The 22,281-nt window shown below is 42.7% G+C and overlaps 2 protein-coding genes, 1 long non-coding RNA gene and 1 other non-coding gene across 9 annotated transcripts in view; 2 read left to right on the plus strand and 2 right to left on the minus strand.

The window, feature by feature from the left end:
* Nucleotides 1-1,827: 1,827 nt before the first annotated feature.
* Nucleotides 1,828-18,935, minus strand: LOC137477893 (mitochondrial import inner membrane translocase subunit Tim23). The gene is made up of 7 exons (XM_068197262.1): nt 18,776-18,935; nt 18,335-18,393; nt 15,392-15,485; nt 15,083-15,167; nt 12,866-12,924; nt 10,198-10,308; nt 1,828-1,997 (listed from the first exon to the last, which is right to left on the minus strand). The coding sequence occupies exons 1-7, from the start codon at nt 18,870-18,872 to the stop codon at nt 1,882-1,884; spliced, it is 621 nt and encodes a 206-aa protein (XP_068053363.1). The 5' UTR covers nt 18,873-18,935; the 3' UTR covers nt 1,828-1,881.
* On the plus strand, nt 12,510-16,475 carry LOC137477895 (uncharacterized). The gene is made up of 2 exons (XR_011001252.1): nt 12,510-15,538; nt 16,115-16,475. It is a non-coding gene; the product is annotated as an uncharacterized lncRNA (long non-coding RNA).
* LOC137478612 (small nucleolar RNA SNORA74) lies at nt 13,460-13,662 on the minus strand. The gene has a single exon (XR_011001703.1). It is a non-coding gene; the product is annotated as a small nucleolar RNA SNORA74 (small nucleolar RNA).
* Nucleotides 18,936-19,067: 132 nt separating the features above from the next.
* Nucleotides 19,068-22,281, plus strand: part of PARG (poly(ADP-ribose) glycohydrolase) — a 60,041-nt gene continuing 56,827 nt past the window's right edge. For 4 of the 6 annotated variants that reach the window (XR_011001251.1, XM_068197251.1, XM_068197252.1 and 1 more), the window contains exon 1: nt 19,068-19,335. Coding sequence is in view for 4 of the 6 variants with exons in the window: in XM_068197251.1 (XP_068053352.1) it covers nt 19,200-19,335 (136 nt within the window). In the remaining 2 variants the exon portion in view is untranslated. The remainder of the gene's footprint in view (nt 19,336-22,281) is intronic. The other 2 variants (XM_068197250.1, XM_068197255.1) reach the window with 2 other exon arrangements.

Consider the following 22,281-nt stretch of genomic DNA (forward strand, 5'->3'; position numbering starts at 1 on the left):
TTTTAGTCCTGAAAAATCTTAAGAAAACCTAAGATACATTACAGAGTTCCTGACATTTAAAAAGCCACCCCTGCCCCCCATCAACCCCAAAGCAGTTCTCAATCCTTCATCCAGCATAGTCAAAAGTGCAGGAACACAAGTCCAACCAGCGGTGACCAGGAAACGTGCAGGGGAGGAACTCACTGATGCCAGTGGGGACAGAAAGCTCAGAAGTGCACGTGTTTTCCTGATGTCCCATGTGACAGCGCTGTGCAGATGAAGCCCACATCACCCCTCTGCAGCCTGGAAGGGGGAAGTGGGGGGAAACACAGTTTCTTTGGTGGTACAGCCCTCAAAAAATGCATGCTAGGAAGAAAGTCCAGCTCTCACACAATAACAACATGCAGAGCACTACAGAATTGCAGAACATAAAGCTTAACAAAACCAGCATTGACACAGGGGGTGACAAAGGGCCTGCTTCCTTTATGCCACGTTAAGTGCTGGCATAAAGCAACTAATTTGACCTGGCAGCCAAGCAAAGCAAATTGAGTTCACCTGTGATGGCTCATTAGCTGGAGCACTTGCTCTATAAAAAGCTGGTCTCAGTGGTTATTTGCTACCAATGAGGCTTCCTAGCAAAGTGGTATTTCTTCTTGGGGGAAGGTAAGCGCTACCACCTTCCTTCTACTACTTTTGTTGTTTTTATTTTGGTGTATGCAATCTAATTACTAAGAGCTGTTTCAGTAGTGAAAACTCAAATGTCACCTTGGTTTGCATTATGTTGTCTGCTGACCGCTAAGTTCCCTGTTTTTCCCTTGCTCTGCCTTCCCTGTCTTCAGGCCTCTTCAATAATTCACCTATTTAATTATTTAAATGCAGAAGGGATGAGTTCTTACACAATAACTCCAATTACTGAACTAATTCCCAACTTACTGTTTAATTTATCTGCAAATAATACTTTGTACATGGTTTAAATTTAACTCTGGAGAACATATAGGTTCATCACAGTCTTTGTTATACCAATAACCTACATATGGTACTTCAGGCAAAAAGTTTCTTGCTAATTAGAAGTCCTATAATAGGTAATGAGCGCAGTCTTTATACTGTTTGATTTCTAATTGTTGGCTAAATGAGTTCTGGGATATTGGAGCACCCAAATGTTTTGATAATCCACTGGCAGCTATTCTGCAACAGCAACTGTATTTCATCCATAAACCATCAATTTGTTAGAGCAAATAAGGGAGTGAAGTCAAGCCCTGGTATGCCATAGCCACCCAGCAGGAGACAGATGATCATCCTGCTTGTCCAGTTCCCCTCACCCACCAACTCCCCCAGGATTTCATCACACTGGTCATTAAAATGAATCCATAAAAAGGTCACTGGATGCAGAATGCTTTTGTAGCAGGAAGAGCAAAGGATTGAAACGGGTTTGAGTAAGTTTTATTCTGATGATGTCCCTTTTGCTAGCTTGCCTTGTGCTCTCAGAATAGCAAGCCCTGCTGTGCCATGGCTACTGGGGCTGCGCTGCCGGGCGAGGCGCTGGGACTGCAGGGAATGCTCCATGGACACAGACCTTACAGGCACCCAACAAACCTGGCAGTGAGCAGGATCAGCTATGGGGGCCCAGCATGCCTGGCAGCTCTGGCCAGGGCTGCTTGGGGAGCATGGCAGGGAGACTCTGTCTTGGTGGCCACTCTGTTCACTTGCAGGTCCAAAAAATATTGCTGCCTCTCCAGCAACTGGCTGGTGGGAAGGGCCAGTCCAGCTACCCGGTGTCAAGAGGTTCCTCCCAGCACAGCTTCCATCGGTTTCACACTAATTGTAAATAAAATAGCAAAGGGCACCAGATAGATCTCACAATTGATTTGATTGGTGACTAAGCAAGCGTGTCCTCTGCCCTGCTCACAGGGACTGCCGGGCTAGGGAGCCCTTCATGTGCTCCCAGTTGTTGTACAGGGCGTAGAGGCCAGTCAGGGTCAGGCCTGCGATCCCACCTCGTGCTACCCCGCGCACTCCACCTGCAAAAAACAGAACACATTGCAGCTCATTAGTGCTACTGTCAGGAAATGGTCAGTGAACAGCAGCCTCCAAGAAGCTGTTTAAATCCAGAGGCAACTCAATGAACAGTCCTTTCTTGAGTAACTCTCCAGTAAGAATCCCTGTGCTTTTTCTACCTTCCTCTCAAGCCTGTTGCAAGGCTCATGGTCACTCATTCCTGATCCTGACACTAATTCTGCTGGAATGACTTCCTCTCAAACTGTGTTAGCACTACTGCTTCAGGGAACCACTACGGAGCACTGGAAGCCAAGATGGCTTTTCCCAAGTCCTATTTAATCTATTCTATCTGTCCTTATTACATTTGTTTTTACAGATAGACATGCTCTCTTCCCGTTACAAAATCTCCTCCAGATTTTCAATTATGATAATTAGCTCTGGGCAGAAGGAGAAAGGGCAGGAGGGAAATAAGTGAACAAAACAGCAGCCGATATGGATGTGACACTGGGCTCCAGAGATTCATTAGGGCCATCATGCAAAACCTATTATTGCTTCTGTGTCTTTGGAATTTTAACATCTTTTTATTAAAAAACAGGAGGTACATGAAAGGGATTAACTGGCAGGTATTTACTATGGTGACCATTGAACAGCTTTCTTTATTCTTTTATTAATAAATCAGAATTATCACCTTGCCATGGTAAAAATTGAGTCACACAGGTGATTAAATAATTAAGGTGCTGGTGAGCAAATTAGTGTAAGGCAGAAATACAGGGTAAGTTTGGCCACTGCCTGCAGGCAGTGCACCTGGCTGGAGCTGGGAGTCAGGTGGCATCCTATGTCTACTCCATCCATGTGAAGACTGGGGTGTACAGGGGTCCAAGCAGAGATTTGTTGCTTTTACTAAACACCAAAACACTTCTGTGCCTCAGCAGAACTCCCAGAATGCACTATAAATGCACAGAACACCTGGGAGTATGACCCTCAGTGCCAGGAAAACTTCAGTGAGTTTGATTCTGCAATATTTATCATTGCAGCTGAACCAACCTAGATAATGTGTACAGTGTATAGAACAAGGCCGGTTTTGCTGACGGCATGATAAAAAACCCTGCCTGCTTTACTGGAGAAACTGGCAGAGCAGTTCAGATTCCTCAAACCTGAAAACAAATGTACCTCAGTAATCAGAGAGATTATGTTTGTGTGTTTTTCTTTCCATTATGGGTCATAAAGCTGTCTCACAGAATTGCCCTTAGACTTTTAGTGAGGCAACAAGCTGTCAGCATCAGCTAGACTGACACTGTTACCTGTGCTGCAAGGTTAAATGGGTTTCACTGGAGTTGTTAAACCTCCCTGTACTGCCCAGGCACGTAATGAAATCAAGAAGCTGCAGAAGTGGGACTTGGTATTCGAAGTCATGTCTAGCCATAGTTTCTAGAAACTTCCTTGCCAGACGAGCTGTGGCAATTTGAGAGTTTTTTTTTAGGGTATAAGGCTGAGTTCACTGCTGTAACTGTTGAGAATTCAACAGCTCTAAGAAAAGCCCTACTGAATATGACCTATGTGCCTAAATCAGCATTTAGGAAAGCAAATGTAGATGTTCCTGTTTGCTAATTGATCTTGAATTTGTTGCACAAAAAGCTTTTCACATGAAGGACTTGCAGCTGGGTACACAAAACTAACCATGTGCAAGCAGTGTCTGGCAAAAAGCCACAGGTGAAATTTAAAGGACACTTTGTACAAAACAAGTATGAGACAATCTGTAAAAATACTGACTCCTCACTCCTGCTGGGGTAAATGAATACAACATTAGAGCCCAATTTTCTGCTGTTCATATCAGGATTCAAGAGACAATAGCAGGAACTCCCAAAGGGGGCTCATGACCATCAGGTGTACAAGGAAAAGTGGAACATCCCCACAGAATGTGATCACTACAGAACTATGACTATCCCTACAGGCTCTTTCCTTACCCCCAGGTTAAATTCTTCTCCTTTCCCCTTAAAATCCTATTCTTCCTATGCAAGAACAGGTAGTTGAAGGATGATCAAGCCTGGCTCCAGATTCTGTGAAGTCAGGGCTGTACAAGAAAGGTGTCATCTTAAACTTGGGTCGCTGAGCTGTTTTCTAGCATCCATGTACGAGGACTTTAGATGTGCTGCTCCTACAGCAGCAAATATTGGTGTTGTCATGTGCTGAGCCAGCCAGGTAAGGATGGCAGCTCTGAACCCACTGGCAAAAGTCAACCACAGGGCCTAAAGCCCATCTGTAGGCCTGCAGACAACTTAGGGACATTGCTGAAGATGTTTTGTGAACAGGGTACTAAACTTGTGCAGTTGGTATAGGTGCATGACTGAGACAGAAAATATCCAAGAAAACAAGCAAGAAGTGTTCCTTTACCACTGTTTCTATACTATGCTTCTGCTACAAAATGTTGGGGGGGGGTTGGGTTTTTTTGTAGCAGTTGCTCCTGATTTCTGAACTACCCACAGTAATTACAAAAAAAAAAAAAAAAAGGGAAAGAAAACTTTCCCTAACTGGTCAGATTTGTGTTTGAGTAAATATGTCCAGGTCTGTGGCAGACTTCAAACAGTAATGCACTTTAGAATGCAGCCCCATTGCTGGGCAGAAAATCTTAGGGCCTCTGAGAAAATTAATTTGCTAACAAAAAGAAACTCTCCACTCCCATCCCAGCTGTTTTTGCATGATAGAACACGTTCCCACCCCTCCTCTGCAATCACTCTATGCAAGCCTTTGATACCAAGTCTGCCCTGACAAGCCCTGCTGAAATATGGCCATGAGCCCCTAATCTTGCATGTCCCAGGAAGATAAAGGTTCCAGCTGACAGACACTTCTGGAAGCAGGTATTTTGAGATCAGGCACCTTGCACAAGAGTTGAGCACTGCTGTGGGTTTCCAAAGATACATCTGACACTCTCTAAATGGGAAATTAGTTCTCTGGCTTCTGTTGCACCCTTTCACCAACAAGAATTGTCCCTCCTCTATGGATTTCAATAGGTTCCAGCTTACACTGTGCCATGGCACAGCTCAACATTGCAGTGCACTGTGCCATGGCACACAGCATTCCAACAGCACAGCTCTCCATTTTGGCACAGCAGGAGCCACGCCTAACACTGAGCTGCTCCTGTCCAGTAGGTAAAACCATGAGGGCAAAAGCTTCCATTTAGAAGCCTACTGTCTCTATTTTCAGAATTTTACTCCAATGTCCTGGGATAGTTCCTAGAATGTTTAAAGGAAGAACCATCCAATAGCAAGAATTACAAATACCTTCACCAAAACCTCAGACCCACTTATGCCAAAGAAAAGAAGAATAATCTTTAAATTGTGATTAGTTTTCTGTCTTTCAATCTCTCTTGGATACTCTGAATGAAAACAGCTTATCTTCCTGCTGGGCCTTCAGGAACAGAAATACTTTAAAATGGTCTAAAGGGCTCAACTCAAGTGTACAAGGCAATCTCAGTTTTGCTACAAATTCAAGCTCAGTGACCAGACCATCTGAACCATCAAGCAGTCATTTTTTTGAACATCTGTGGGTGGCCTGATATCATTAGCGAGTATCAAGAGTTTACTGCTGCTCCATGGGGTTCATTTCATGTAAGTAGTGGGGAAAGTCTGTGGATGCAGAAATTACTGAGGAAACTGATAAACTTCTATTTGGAAGCAAGATATATTCCAGAAAAGCATCTTCCATTTTCATATTGCTGCAGCTAAGGCAGTATTGTGCTTAGAATACAGAAACAACAAAGCTTAAAAGAGGGAACATTTCCTGTAGTTACTGTGGTATGAAGGCTAAATTAGAAGACTAACAGTAGGATTCTACAATTTAATTTACTGGTTTAGAAGTACTAGAGCTGTTGAAGTTACTTTGCAAACATGATTAAAATTTGCTGTATTCTCACTGAGTGAAAGCATCAGCACCTGACTGACAGGAGGCTACTTCAGCTACTGTAAACGGCACCTGCAAACCCCTGCAGCTCTGAGTCCACTGCTCCCGACAAGCAGAGCTGGGCAGCATTGCTCTCAGTGGCCACACACACTCTTAGACATCAGTCCTCAATAACTAAGAAAGCCTCAACAAGTTGTTACCTGTAGTGCTGCTTGTACATTGTCCTAATCTCCTCCTTATTGCAGATTAACAAAAAAAAACAAAAAATCCTTTCTCCAAACATCATTTGATTGAGACTCCTATACACTAGTTAAGTTAAAAGGGCTTCTTAAATTTCCAAAATGCCTCACAGTCCTTAATTTAAGTGATGACAAGCAAGTTCTTCACTTTTTTCCAAATACTGCAGAAAAGTAAGATATCCCAGGCCTGTACCTAGAGCAGTCCCCAAAAAGCTCTTCTTTCCCCCTCTCCAGCAGAGAAAACAGCCCTGTCTGGCTCAAAGAAAAACATGGGTTGGGCTCAGACAACATGCTTTTTATAGCTCAAGAAGCTGTCAGCTAACACAACTGCCCTTAACTACCCACTGGATGTCACAAAACTGATCTTTAGCTCCCGCCAGATTTTACTGCTGGCAATAAAACATTAAGGCCTTCCTAATTCATAATGTATTGACTTTTCAGGGTTATATTCTGAGGTCTTAAAATGACAACTACTACCTTCAGCTACTGCTAGCATGTAATTCCTGTCTTTTCAGAGACACCGTTTTCTCTACCAAATTATGTAACATCTATTGTTCCAAAGGCATGAGATGCCGTACCTAGGATCAGGTTCTTACAGCACAAAAGTAGACAAAGGAATTTAGTTTGTCCGAAGAATTAGTTTACTTTCATTGCTGTTACCCCTAACCTCAAGAGAGGAAAAAAAATTATCCAAGAAAAAGAACATCTACAACCTGTGTAACCCTCAGATAAGAGGCAAAGGCTGGTTAACATTTTTGCTTACTGAAGTCCATCAGGAATTCCAGTGAGAAATTAACTGCTGTCACACTGGGTCAGGCCAAAGTCCTACCTAGTTCATCTTTTCCTGAGTGATCAATCCTGCATGCTTGAGGAGTGTAGGAGCCTCAGCCAGCTGTAGCTTTGTGACAGCTGGAACCAAGCATTTTTATGGTGGGAGGGTATAACAGTGACATAGTGCACAGTGACAATCATTTTTGTTTGGTGGTTTGTTACTTTCATGACTAATACAATGATAAGAAAGCCAAATAAAGATGGTCAGTTTAGAAGAGGTTGAAAGCACATGCAAGGAGGCAAAACATTTGTTTTACGATCTGTTTGTCCTTTGTAACGTTTATCAGAAAAAACACAGCATAACAGATACTAATTTCTGCCTTTGCCTAAAATTGAAGAATAAAGAATAGTATCTTATTTAAATGGAAAAGCCATCCTTGTGGTCTTAGGATATCAGACCCCCTTTTAGCAAAACTGTAATTGACTGAGTTGCTGTAACATTTACATTGTATATGCCACTGGCAGAGGAATCCAAAGGGTTTTCTTCTAACTGTTACCCAAACTCAATGTTCTGGGTAGAAGTTTAGTGGTGAGCTCAAAAAATTGCTCCCATGAAGTTGTAAGACTGGTGTAACAAATCAATATGTACTCTTATTGCTGCATTTGGGCTAAAATCTAGTCAGTAATTGTGGCATTAAATTTAAACAAATGTGAAAGCTGGAGATCACTTTGGTCAGATGAATCAAGCAGAAGTTGTTTAGTCCTCACAGCAGTTTTCCATTCCACTCAATAGGTGTCTTTTGACCTAAGTCATGCAGTACTGCTGAGATGGAGCCCAGCTGTCACCTGCTTTTAATGGGCATTGAACTGCTTCAGTCACTTCAATGGGAGTTTCAATGAGTGATGGCACTGCCAGTGAATGCAGGGAGGGGGCTGAATTGCCACTGTCCTCACTTGCAGAGCTTTCCATCCTCTCTTATCTTCTCCCACACAAGCTGTGTCAAGTGGCTTTACACAAAACTGCTCACAATCAATGGCTTTAGAACGTGCAGGTTCTGTTTGACTGCTGCCATTTTGGTAATGATTAACACTTCTACAAGGACAAATTGTGAAAACTGGGACCAGTTTGGGGCAACTAATCTCAGCCTTCACAAAGTCTTCCCAACTGGCTTTTTTTTTTTCCTGTCTACTCATCAGATGCTTAATCACTGGTTTCAGAAATTCAGTCTAGGTTTTGCAGTTACACAGGAGTGTTTTTCAGTGAAGAACAGATTCTGATGTGATTCCTCCATCAGTGCTGTGGTTAAGCATGAAGTTATAATAAAAGACCTGCCACACATTATCCCATTTCCTCTTAAGTATGTTCCTGATCTCTTTACAAAGCAGGAATGATGGAAGTGGGAAATCTGAATGTTTGAATAGCACTGCCTGCAACTCTGTATCCACCCCTTGTGGACTACAGAGCATCCTAAATTTGCAATGGCATGTTTGTGTGAGCTTCCAGCTGACATTAAAGATATGGAGATATATAAATCAGTGTCCTTCACAGCTTTTACACTTTCCTTTTCTTAATGCCAGTATGTGATGGCATTCCATGTAGCACAGGTAATTATTAAAGTCTTGATGTGTCAGATGTGTGCTGATTTTGCATGGTTTAAATATTCCATGTTTTAAGGTAAATATATACACTGATGCAGTGCAAAGGCAGAACTTTTAAGTTTTACCATACAGAATAAGAAAGGGTGCTCTGGCATAAGGTGACAGGAGAGGCAGCAGCTTCTCTGCACTATGGTTCATAGGCACAACACACTTGAAATACAATACTGTATTGAAAAGAGATTTACTGACTTAATTTGCCTTTATTAGGACTGCCATTAGCTCTGTAGATCTTGGGTTACAAAACAAATGTCCCACTGTGCTCTGGTAATAAAAACCATAGTAGTGTCAGATGACCCTGCATGTGACTGGAGTAGTTATCCATGGTTGTACTGTGCCAAAAAAATATTACACATAATGCCAGCTCTATATTTCTGGAAGGTAAGGGGGATGCTTCTGCTGAAGTATTAGATGACAGTTCTCCTTATTAATAAACTCCTACAAAAAATATTAGGCTTCTATATTCTACCCTTTCCAGCTGTTCTTGGTAATATGTCACATCACTCATGAAATCCCAAGGAAGAAATGAATTACAAGAGAGATATGTGTCCTTGCAAAGTTAAGAGTCTCATATTTATGAAGGCTGCTCCAGCCAAATATTTGTGGCTTCAGCTAGTGTAAGCCATCAGGAAAATTTACTCAAACTGTTTTGCTCCCCAAAAAAGCAGGCCTTCAGGAACACTGTTAAGACACTGAGGCTCAGTTAGATATGCAAAAGTACATAGGTTAGTTCTTGCATTATCTCCTCCATAAAATGCAGGTGAGTCATGCAGCCAAACATTTACCGAGTAACTTAAAACATACATTTTTTTCCATGTGTTAATGTCAATCTGTGGTACCCAGAAATCCTCTAAAAAAGATACCTCCAATTGTTAAGCTTGGAACATGTGTTGACAGCCATTTTGCTGATGAAGATCAGACCCTCTCTCCTGCAAACAATTCAGTTTGCATCAGCATTCTAACCTTAAATCCATGCTGTTTTCAAATAACCTTTTTTGTTGGTTTTGATCACTAAGCAAAGACTAGAATCCTACCCCAAGACAACAGTTTCACGAAAACCTAAGTAAGAATTTCATAAACACATCAATTTCTCTGTGTGTAGGGTTTTTGCAGCTCCAGGTACCACTATCATGTGAATTACTGTTATGTGGATCACTTATATTAAGTTTCATCTTCATGCAAACAAGCTCTATGTTCTGTGTTTTCCTTCTCTGTCCCTATTCACTTCGGAAGGTAGTTCCCATTTGCCTGCATCCACTCATGGATTTGAGAAACAATTAGATTTATTCCTGCTATTGCTGAAAACATGACTAGGAATGAGGTGAGTATGTGTTTTATACAACCTCACCATATAGCTGAGGAAATAAATGACTGCTTCTTCAGTATATATGTACAACAGTCATAATTTGGCTCTCATGGTTACTGTCAGCCCTGTGCAGTTGCAAAGAATCAAATTTAATTCAGCGGGATTTTTTTTTTTTTAGTGCAAGTTTTCCTTAGGTAGCCTTAGCTGGGTGAAAACCATTGTGGGTTAGGGGACATTGAGCTAATAGCCATTTTTACACTGTCAATTTTGAGAGCAGGACAGTATTTAGTAAAAGTAATGAGAATCTTAATAACTAGGATAAGCACATAAGAGGGAAAAGGAGAAATACTCTACCAGTGCTTTTGTATAGCATTCCTGTCAAGGTTCCAGCAGCTATAGTGTTCAGGTCATCTTCTGCACCTCGTGTTTTTTCAATGACGACTCCAAATGCACTGTAAAGTAGAGCTGGGGGGGGGAAGAAAAGATTAAAAAAAATCTTCCATGGTCTGAAGCCCAAAGCTAAGAGTCCAGGCTTGGTGTAGCTATTTACACTATGCTTCTGAAAAGCAGATTTTCTGCCTTCTCTTTGAAGGGAATCCTCTCCAAAATCCCATCTTTGGTGTTTCTTTTCCAAATCTCTTCCTGTACAGCTATTCCTTCTTTCTCAAGCTATAGTTTGGTTATAAAGTAGCATTCTTCATGACAGTCTGTGTTATAAAGCACCGACTGAAGTTTAAGCCTATTTTGCTAGTTTGAATTTGTTTGAAAATTCAGTGTTTAAATTTGTACTGGCAGTTTCATACAGTCCTCTGTGGGTGACATGAAACTAAACCCAGCACTTTCTAGGTGGATAAAATTGCTGTCCATGTGTGACAGCGATGAAATGTGAGTTAAGTACATAATTCAGTTCAGGCTACCAAGAGCTGGAGTACAATGGGCGATGTTTCTTTTAGAAGTTACTATTAGAATGCTTAGGATTTGACATTTACAGCTGTTTCACCTCTGCTTGTGCATGAGATCTTTATCCCCAGAGGGGCTTTTGCTTTGGCATAACTTTAGGGACTGTCCTGGAAAGGACTAGAAAGAGAAATGCATGGGCTTTTTAGCATGGATGCATTTATCATTTATACATTTTGATGAAAGGAAAAGCCCCCCCACCCTATCCTCACTCCTGATGATACACTCATATTTCATGCTGGCAAAGACTAGTGGAGTATGTCGTCATTTTGAAGGGATAAAGACAATGCCATTTAATTCGTTCCTTGCCCCCCAAGAATTTGAAATCTTTCCTTCTGCTAAAAGGCACTAAATCCTTCATAAGCAACCATAATAATGTCAATGAGTTAACAGCACCATTGCTCTCCATTCAGCACAAGCAAGGGTATTTCAGTTTGTCTTAGCAGCAAGTAGATTAACAATAATTCAACATAGTTTTTTAAAATAATTCCACACAGATGTTGCCTCTGTTCGGGAACAGAATGACAAAAATTGTCAGTAGTGACAAAAAGAATCTCTGAGGTACAGAAAAGCTGCACAGGTGAAGTAAGATGCAAAAATAATTCCACTCCTTGAAAGGAATTTCTCTGGTAGCTAGGACAAGACAGAGGTTTGCCAGAATCCCAAATCTAAAGTTCTGCCTAACTCTGTGATTTTGCAGGCCATATTTTGTACGAAAAATAACAATTTGTTACTGGAATGCACAAACATCTTCTTGAGTAATCTGTCTTCAAACACAGATGAAAAAACCTGTTAATGTGTCACTTAAACTGAAACCTTGAACTGCAGTGTGTCTGCATCTCAGTTCTCAGACATGTTTTGTTAGACTTGGAACCAAAAAAAAAAAGAAAAAAAATCCAAACAAAAATGGCCCAATAAGATTCAGCAGGCAACATGCATTGCTTATAGAAAAAGTGCCTTTCTTGCTGCAGCTCAGAATCCTCTCTCTAACTATGCCCCTCCAAAGCTAATGCCTAAATTAAATGGCAGCTAATCTGCTCTTCAGAAATAAGACTGAAAAAAAATGTCATACATGCAACTTAGCCTATTCTTTGATGCACTTCTCAAAAGTCAAACAGATGTAGACTGGATTATAACATGATGTAGTCTCTGATTTAAATATTGCTAACTTCAACTACAGCTTTGTAGGACAACAAGTTCCATCATTATTTTTCTTGAAAAGAATTTAATCAATTTTGGATTTCTCCTTTTTAAGTTACTGCACCATTTTCATTTTTTAAGAAGACTGGGGGGAGGTAAAAAAATTTGTAATTTCTAGGGCATTAGTTATTTCACTGACTTTTATGAAATAATCTTGTTTCTGAGGCAACTGATGTGATTTTATTTTACAGCCCCCTCCCACCCAAATCTCAGTTCACAGAAGTTTTTTTCTCATACATCAGACTATTGGTCATTTTCTTCTCTTTTTTCCTAACCCACATTAGTTATAAATAACATTTAGGTTTAGAGTCAGTGGTACCATGTGTGATTTTTCTTGCTAATGTACCATCATTTAAAGGATAAATCTTTGTACTGACTACCACATTTCTTCTTCACATAAACATTTTGCTGACTTTAACAGGAAACAAACATCAGGCAGTTGATCACATGACCACAGAGTCTCAGTGCAGGTTATTAAAGTTATTTCAGAAATATTAAATTATATTTTTTGCCTTAAGTTTTAATTTAATTGGCCTTTATTAACAAGTAAACATTATCTGTAATTTCTAGTTATTTCTGATATAGCCAGTGTTTGTTTATAACATAGTAAAAAATTTGGCTTTTACTTAAAGGCTTTTGGCTCCTTATGCTGCAAATCCTATTTTAGCCTTTAATTTCCATTTTCATGTCTACTGAAATACCCTCAGTATTTTTTCCTTTCCCAAAGGAAAAAAACTGCTCTTTTCCCTAATGGATTTAATAATGAAAATTTAGAGAACACTCTCATTCAGATAATACACAAACACACTTTCTTAACAATTCCATCTTTAAATTGCTTTCCCTATGAAGGAGTGACTTTACTTACCCAGTGATCCCAGAGTGTTTGCCCATAAGGCTCCTTGCCGTGTCACCATATTTAGAATTCTGTGAAGGAGTTAGAGGTATGAAAACCTTTAGCACTCTGTGTTTATATCAAGGCAGTACTTATGACAGTAGGGCTTGTGTGTCTACACTATACATGTAGTTAACAAAACTGCAATGATGAACTAAAAGCTTTTGAAAGCAAATATTCAGTCCTGTCAAGTCTTGAGAGAATCTTTTTCTCTTTTCAAGGCAAACTTGACCCTCCCCAAGATTCAAATCTCTTCCCTTCAAATGACTTTCTAACCCAAGTTGTCCTTCCTTACGTGGTGACTACACACAGCTCCAGGAATGACTGACACACCTAGGCAGACTTAGCTGGGTAAAAGGTCTCCAAGAAAGCCTCAGTGCTCCTCTGCAAGGACAATGTGTCAGGGAGTGTGGGGATGCCGTGTGGGGATGCCTGAGCTAATGGTGTGGGCAAAAAAGCAAGTCTGTCCATGTGTGACAGTACGTCAGGAAGGGAAGAGACAGTCCCTTACAATCCCACCTGTCCACCCAGCACAAGGCCAAGAGGTGTGTCTGTGTGTCTGGTCTGTGTGTAGGCTTCCAGACTAGCACCAAAGAGGAAAAGAGAACCTTTAGTGCGCTCTCAGGGAAGCACAATGCCACTTCTTGCTGGTACCAGCTGTCTCCAGAACGGTGACAACAGCAGCCAGTAGAAATGACTGATCTTTATCTCCCAGCAGTGTAACACTATCACAGGCATAGTATTGCTCTGGACAGCTGACTACCACTGGAACTTAGTTCAGCATTTGATGTTGTCTGACACTTTCACTGCTTTATGTTGTTTTTCCTTTTTTTATAATTTTTATTAGGACACAGGTCATTATTCAATATGGCCAGGCAATGAACTAAACAATAATGGAACACTTCATTTTGAAACAAGAGGAAAAAAAAATCTCAGAAGCTAGGGTACTGATAACCTCTCCTTAATTACAACTCCCACCTTTTAACTTTATATTTATTCTGAATTGATAAGAGAATCAGTAATTCTAACAGCCATGGCATACTGTGAGATATTTGATGACAGGTGAATAACAGCAAAATTAAAATTCATTAAGAAATAAATCTGTGTACATTAAGGATAAATTTGGATGAAATCTAGCTAAGCAAGCCTGTTTCCTGCACCTGATGAGGGAAAAACAGAACTCAATGCACTGTTGGAAGGTGATGACCTTCAGCAGACCTTTGCCTTGTAGGGCCAGGATAAGAGCAGCGCGTGCACTGACTGCCACCTCCTGGGCTTGACCTGCCAAGGTTTGTGCTTAACATCACAGCATTCTCCAACTCTGCTGATTCCAAACCCTAAAATACAATTCTGTTCATCTAGAGCATTATGAAAGTCCTAATTTGATAAACAAGGGGATGAATATAGAAACAATTCAAAAAGGAGCAGAGCCAATATAAACTGTACCAGGAAATATTAAATTACTCTTCTAAAATTCCCTTGTTCCAAAGTATTCTGGGAGTGGAAATTTCCCATGCTTTCCCCCAGTTATTCTGTTCCTCTGGTTTCCAATGTCTCTTTCATTTAGGTTGCCTATAGCTATGTCTAAGCTGCCATTATTTTAAGAAGAGGCATCCTGTTGAAACAAATATTCCTGTCTTTGCTGCATTCTTTCAAACAATCAGGTAAGGCAAAAACACAGCAATGTCATGGGTGCTCCTGGATGCCATAACCTGGAACAGCTCCCCCCTGCAATGCCTGCTCAGCAGCATGCACCAATGTCTTCCCTAATGCAAATCCAGGCAGGCCCAGCTCTCCATTTGAATCTTTTCCTGCTTGTGAAAAAAAAAAGCTGAAAGTAAACACTACTGCTTCTGGGAATATTTCTACATATAAAAATTGCTTTGACTTTGAAGTAGATTTTTAGTAAACATCAAAGTAGTAATTATTTCTCAAATATTTAAGGTAAGTCACAGGACACACCAATTGTGACTAAATAAAAAGCAAAAAGGTTTAACTGAACATCACTGTAATTAACAACATGTAATAACTTGATCAAAACAAATACTGACTCCCATTTGTCCCCACTAAAGAAAAAGAAAAAAAACCCAAACCATTTATTTTTGCAGTATATTCAGATCTAACCTTGTCTAGAGTGGAAGAAACAACTCTGTCACTAAGAAGTCCATTTTTTTTAGATGGAACACTTACTGTACGTTTCTAGGTTTTGACCACGCCATATTCTGTGTTTCCTTCAAGCCAAGTCTCAAACCATTCAGTGCACCAAATGCTGCCCCTAGTTGGAATAATACCAATTATTACTTTTTAAGAAGAAAAAGAATAAACAATACTAGAAGCAAATACTGAGAAGAGAATTCAGTGCATAAACTAAAATCAAGTATCTCTTGAGATTAGAACAGACAATGTCTTTCAGAACAAGACACTTACAATCTCATCCATCACTTTAGTGCATAGGTGTTACCTGGACAGCTGGGCAAAGTGAAAATCACAACCACCTACCTGTCATACAACATCCTCCAATGGTAAAAAAGGCCAGCTCAAATCTGCCTCGAGTTTTGTTGGCTCCTGTGGGCAAGATAAACTCATCTGTATCCTGGGGGAAAACAAAAACAAATGCTTTTGTATTTTCCAAGTCTGGTTCAAAATGTAAGCCATATTCATTTTTTTCTTTAATCCATGCAATAAACTGAAGATGGATATGTACTTCTGGAAAGTTCTTGCCTACAGTAGCACAGAGATGGAATACACTATGTGTATACTGTATTAAGCATGAAAAAGAACTGTAAAAAGTTAAGTTTACTGAGTGCTTTTTTGTTCCCCCCTAGCTGTGCTAACTTTTTATAAATTACATCAGTCAGCCAAGGAGCTCATACTGTGTGGGTTGTTGGCTGTTTTTGTTTTTAAGGACTATTTGCTTAATTACTAATTACATCTTGCAGCAGGCAATACGAGCCTTCTAAAAACATTCCTGTTGTCTGATTACACAGCACTGTTTCCTCACTGAGAACCCAGTCTTATACAATGATGCATTAATTTAGTTTCCCACTACTCTGATACTAAATAAAAACTGCCTTTTATGAAAAGAGGTATTTCCTTGCACTGAAATAAGTGACCTATTTTAAGCATGTGAAAAACACAAGGAATACACTCAAAACTAATGATGATCAAGCATGAAATATGTGAGCTTGGTTAATTTTTCACTTGTCCATCTTTTTCCCACAGGGACAGGCTTATGTTCTTGCAAATCAGTGGTCTAAAAAGCTAGAGAAATGACCTAGAGAAACTGGCATATGTGTAGAGATAAGGAAGGTGTGCCAAGGCACCTCTTCAGTAGGAGACATTGAAGATGCCTGTTGTTGATAAGGTGCTAAAGCAGCAGAACTCTTTTAAGCTTCTGTGCTTTCCAGCCACAGTATTATCCACCCCTACTTAACTGATGCATGACTCCAACAGCTGGAGGCTCAAGGAAATACATTCTAAGGGGTTTTACTGGCCCACACTTGACACTGAATGTGAATGGCAATATAGAAAAAATAGCTCCTAAAATTGTGAATAGTGCTATCAATAAAATGAACCTACAATATGGTTTCTATCTTCTGTGTAACTAGACAGTTGGAGAAATTCAGTGTTCACACAAGTTAGCAGTTTCTAACAGTTTTCACTACTGTCCCCAAAGTCAAGATGAAGCAATCCTTGTCTACGTAACATCTAAGTTTCTAGAAGCAACCTCAAAAGCCCATCTTCTAGACTTCTGCCAAAGGCTGAAACACAAATTTGAAACACTTGTTACCTGCTGCAGCCAACACAGCACTGCAGAAAACAGCTTGTTCCATGCCTGTATTCACAGACTAACCAAAAATGGGGGGCTTAAAGTAACGAGTATGAGTGTGCCATTTGTTATTATGGGAAGACCTCGTATATTCTGAAATATTAGCTGAGTCTTTTTCCTTCAGTATTTGGAGTCCTAGGAACTTGTGGAGACTGTTTAGTGCAACCCTTATTGTTAAAAGAAGGGTCAGTCAGAGCTGGGCACTCAGAGCCATTCCCATGTCTTGTGATTCTCTAAGGAAGGAGATCTCACAGCTTGTACGGGCAACTTGATCAGGTTAAAAAATAGAATTCCCTTTTATTTCAATGCACTTTGCTATTACTTCAACACACTAGTGCTAAACATGAAGGGCAGTGAAGTGTTACAACACAGACTGCAGCCTCTAGTGTTACATCAATAGGTATTTTTAGAACTGCTTCATGACACTAATGCCAACACCTCTGCATTTAAAGCAAACCTCCCTTTTGTTTCTAAAAGTCTCTTAGTACACACACTCTGTTCCAAAATCCCTGCTATACTGTTTTAACACCAACACAAACCACTAACTAAACAAAAGCACTTTAGAGGGTGTTTTTGGAGAAAGTCTAAATAATCTCAGCTTCTTTCTGACCACTCAACAGCAGCCACAGTAGTGAATCAACCAACTTCCACCAGAGACATAGCCATGGTGTTCCATCCTCCTGGGAATGCTACACTGTAATCCAGGCTACAACAGCTTCTAGGCCCCAGAACTGCATGCACAGCTTCCACTTACAAAGGAAACAGTGACCCAGGGGACCATGAAATGAGGCACAGAGGTTAGCAGACACTATGCAACTGAGGACCTTTAAGTGCTAATTCTAGAAAATTGCATGTTCTCAGATAATATAAGCTATATATGTAGAAAAATACTAACTAAAGTAATTGACATGCATCATAATTGGATTAATTTTAACATTTTCAGCTACAGTTAATATTTATGAAAATGGAAAACATTACTTGACTTAAAATATTTTTTTCCTTATGATGGCCCTGTTTTATATTAACTGATGTTACGATGTGCAAGTGTGACAGCTACATTATTCTACAGAATGGGAAGTTTTACTTCATGATGTTCTCCCTTCATCTGGGTAATGACATAAGGACAGTGATGTGAAATGTGCAGCTGCTGTGATGGCAAAACCTGTTATCAGGTCTGGAGCTTGGCTGAACACCCCAGTAAACCCATCAAACTCATCACAGTTCAGAAAACTCATCCACGAAAAGAGGGGAGAGATTCTGCTGCTCTTACTGACTGAAGGGGCTCAGTGGAGGTGTGAGCAGTGCCAGAACCGCTGTGGTGTTGGGCTGTCTGCCTCAAGGCAGGGAGGGAGATCTCTTTCCAACAGCAGCAGCCTTGGATTGTCTCAACAGCCCTACCTGTCCTCTGCATCATCAGTGCTCATTTTCTTCTAGATGTCTCAGCACTTCAAGATTCATTAGGGATAATACTGAAGAAATGGTTGCTTTCCACTGTTCTTCAGTTCAAGACTTCAGTGCACAGTGCCCAGCATTGCAGGAGGTTTTAGGTGCTCAGGTAATCATGCAAACACTGAAATCGAGTTCAACACAATAAATACATGCCACCTCCTCACCTGTACTAGGTACTTGGGGTCCAAGTTTAAATACGGTGACAAAGGGCTCATCCCAGTTACTGAAAGGAAACAATACAGAACACTTTAACGCCGACAGTTCACATCCTGGAAGGCAAACGGAGGCAGAGCTCGTGCGCGGCAGGACGGGACATTCTGCCGTGAAGCTGCCCGGCCGCTCAAAGGGCGGCAGGGGCCGGCCGCTGCCCCTTGCCGGCGACACGCGGCCCCCGCCGACGCCTGGCACCTCCGCGCCCACCCCCGGCAGGGGCCGGCGGTCGGGATCGGCTTCCCGCGGCCGGGCGGCGGCGCAGCCCCTCGGGGCCGCGACGTTCCCGACATCGGCACCGCCACCGCTCTCGGGCCCGGCCGCCCGGCCCTGCAGCGGCCGGTGCGCGGACACTGCCCCCCTGGGCCGGCCCCGCCGGCTGCCCCAGTACTCACGCGGCACCCCGGCCAGGTCGGCGTGCGAGTACCCGAGCCCGCCGGCGCCGAAGAGGCCGCCGAGCCCGGTGCCCTTGGAGTTCCCGCCGCCCTCCATGGCGGCCCCGCGCCCGCCGCCCTCGCCACCACCAGCGGCTGCCGCAAAGCGCCGCCGTAAAGCGCCGCCAAGTGCCGCCCGGCCCCGCTGCTTTGCGGGTCGCCATGGCGACGGGGTGAGGCGCGCCGGGCGCCATCTTGCTGCGAGCGCCGGGCCGCGCTCGCCGGACGCCGCCGGTTCCCGGCCCCGCCGCGCCCCCCGCGCCTTGGGAAGAGCCCGGCGTGCGGGACGGAGGATGCGGACGGGCGGAGCCGCTGCCGCAGCGTTGCGCCGTCCCCGGGGGGCGGGTGCTGGCCGGCCCCGGCGGGCAGGGCGGCCCCGCCGAGGATGAGCGCGGGCTGCGGGCGGGAACCCCCGCGGAAGAAAGCCCGGGCCGGCACCGGCAGCCCCGACGGCGGCTCCCAGGGAGAGCGGCAGGAGGGGCCCGGGGGCTGCAGCTCCGCCACCGCCGTGGGGAATAAAGGTTTGTACCGGCCCCGGGGCGGCGGGAGCGGCCGGGCGCGGAGCGGGGCTCGCTGGCGTCCGCGCAGCCCCCGCCTCCTCGGGCCGCCTGCTCGCTGTGGGGTGCGGGGACGGGCCGGCGGTGCCGGCGGTGCCTGCGGAGCGCTGAACCGGCCCGAGCTGGGAGCGCTGCTCGGCGCCCCCCGACAGCCCGAGCCGCCCGCGGTCGCTCCTGGGGCTGGGCGGGAGGAGGAGGAGGAGGAGGAGGAGGAGGAGGAGGAGGAGGCGACCGGGCCGGAGGTTCCGAGTCTCCGTGTCCCTCTCTGCCGCTCAGGGCATCGCTGCCGTGCTGCTGCCGGCCTGGGCAGCCTTGAACGGCGGGGGCCGCATGTGCCTGTGCGCGCAGCCTCCCCGGAGCTGCCCTTCCTCCTCGGGCTGGAATTGTCTCTAACTTCGCTTCCCGGTGCCAGCGTGTCCCCCGTGTCCCAGCCCCGTGGTGTGATCAGTGCGCGCTGCTGGCTTTGCGGGCAGGGGCTTTACACCGGTTTTGTGCCTGATTCTTTGCAAGTTTCCACTCATAATGCAAACCATCGAAGAGAGGTGTGAGCCGCTAAAGGTAGCGTGTTCCTCCACAAGAGAGGGGACAAATATTTACTGCGGGTAAAAAGGCATTCGGCGGGGGTTGTGCGAGGCTGTCACACAGGGTAATGACAAGAAAACACAAACACAAGAGTAATGACAGGAGCTCACATAAGCACGTGGCTGCCACCTTGGAGCGCTGCTGGCCCCATGGGTGGGGTGGCTGCTCCTCCTGCCGCCTAACAAAGCTGTGGAGACAAAGTTCCCACGTGGCTTTCTTAGTTTTGTTTTCTATTTAGGGCTAACGCTGTCAAAATAAAATTTTAATGCACTTCTTTCAGGAATAGAAAGGAATGAATGGAAAGGGAAAAAGGCCCCAGACAGATCTGCTGTCATCTGCAGCTCATGAGTTAAACCTCACTAGCGAGGACTAGGAGACACCTTTGAGTAGATAATAGTTTGGAGTTAGAGGTGTACACTCCTACAGAGTAAACGAGAATCTTCTGAAAATTAGGATGTTTTCCTCAAAGGTAGATTGTAGGGGATTATTTGTTTTATGGGAATGGTTTGGGGAATCTCGAGTAGAAATAAAGATGCCATTAAAAAAAAAGACAGCAAAGTCTGGTTCTGTTGTTTATGCTGAGAATAAGCATGGGTTGTCTTTTTGTTGCCTCTTGTTTTCACCACCTTATCTGTAGCAAAAAGCCATGCTGGAAGTATGAAAGTGATGTGTGTTATGTTGGTTGGAGGGCTTATGTGGCTGCTTAGATGTTGAAGTTCAACCTAAAGCCATTTTGTTCTGTTCTGGTGCTGCTGCCATCATTTCTAGTTATTGTGCTAATGAATAAGTATTTCTTCCTCAGCACAAGTTTACACCTCGAGAGGTAGTCAGCTGCCTTTGAACAGGTTTATTTGTCCCATGTTTTAACATGTCTCTTCAGGTTTTTGTGTTTGGTTTTTTTTTTTTGGTTTTTTTTTTTTTTTTTTTTTTTTTTTTTTTGTTTTTTGGCTGCTCACCTGTAGGCAATTTGGATTAACACTTCAAAGGTTAGGAAAAGGTGAAATTTGCTAATCAGGATGACTACTAGTTTCAAGTTTAATGAATCTTTGGAAATAAAAATATGTGCACTGTTTGTGCCATTACAGAATAACTAAAAATTATTTTAGTATTTTCTGGAGATTACTTCTCATTCTAAAAATTGTGGTATCCTCTGATGAGGGTATTTGATAAGCAGCTGTATAAAATCCTTCAAGGCCTTGAATGTTAGGGAAAGTGTTTATGAAACAATGTCTCTTAAGTAGCCTATGGCCTCAGCCATCTTTGTTACAAGTTACACAACCTCCATTTGCAGAATGCTGCTGAGACTTCCCATACTCAGAAGAGCCAGACATGATTTACTGGTTTTGAAGTTCTGCAAAACTGTTGTTACAGTAAGGCACTCCAGCTGCTCCTTACCCAGCTGAAAGCAGTGAGCAAACACCTTGCACAGTCAGCAGTGGCAGGGAGATGCTTTCTCTTGGCAAATGGAAAGAAAGGGAATTGAAGCTAGTTGCCAAAATTGCAGGATATCTTTAAATAACAACAACAAAACTAAATATCCCTTATACTAATAAAGACTGTTGTCCAGTTTTGAAAGAATTGCTTTGAATTTTTTTCTCCCTATTCCGCCCCCCAAGTCTCTGCATAATTAATGCACTTGTTGCTGTTGTTTTAAAATCTTGTGTGAGCTGCAGCAACACATAGATAAGACTGGAACTGTTGTTGGTAGTAAATCTGAAGAAATTGTGTCCTTCATTTTGTTGCTGTTAAGGAAAGTAAGTATTGAAAAGCTTTTCAAACTGTTTGTGGGTGGAGGAGAAAGGAAAAAGTCCTTTTCTGAGTCACTTACAGGGTGTGCTATGCTTTTATTAAGCCTTATGTTTCACAGTATGTTACATACAAATAAAGTTCTTGGATGGGTCCTGAAAGATGCCTTGTTGTTTGTTCTTTTTTGATTTTAAGTTATGTCATGTTGCCTCTTCATTCCAAAATTCAGCAGAAGTTTTTGGGGCTCACTGTGGTGGTCAGTAAAGGTAATGGTGAAAGCTAGAAAGTTCAAGTTACTTTGGTCTTTTATTTGAATTCTACACATTCACTGTTTATTTTTAACCTTTTAACAATATTTAAAGAAAAGTTGGATGAAACAAATCCCACCACACACCATGCCTGGAATTTATAAAGATTATTTTAAAACCTACAATTGCTGACTGATGCAAATTAAATATTGCATCACATGTAGTTTTAATACTGCTAATGTCTGGATGCTCCCTATAGTAGAGATGCTAATGAGGGCTTAATTGGAGGTGTTTTTATCTTCACCCAGTACAAGTTACCTTTTTCATATGCAAT

The sequence above is a fragment of the Anomalospiza imberbis genome, chromosome 8 (genome assembly GCF_031753505.1).
Source record: "Anomalospiza imberbis isolate Cuckoo-Finch-1a 21T00152 chromosome 8, ASM3175350v1, whole genome shotgun sequence".
NCBI classification, from domain to species: domain Eukaryota; kingdom Metazoa; phylum Chordata; class Aves; order Passeriformes; family Viduidae; genus Anomalospiza; species Anomalospiza imberbis.

Excerpts from the sequence above, each read along its gene's own strand:
- LOC137477893 (XM_068197262.1), bottom strand. The coding sequence starts at position 18,872 with ATGGAGGGCGGCGGGAACTCCAAGGGCACCGGGCTCGGCGGCCTCTTC. Across the intron at positions 12,925-15,082 it reads TCAAAACCTAGAAACGTACA|AATTCTAAATATGGTGACAC; the intron begins GTAAGTGTTCCA and ends ACTCCTTCACAG. Across the intron at positions 10,309-12,865 it reads AAACACTCTGGGATCACTGG|CTCTACTTTACAGTGCATTT; the intron begins GTAAGTAAAGTC and ends TCCCCCCCCCAG.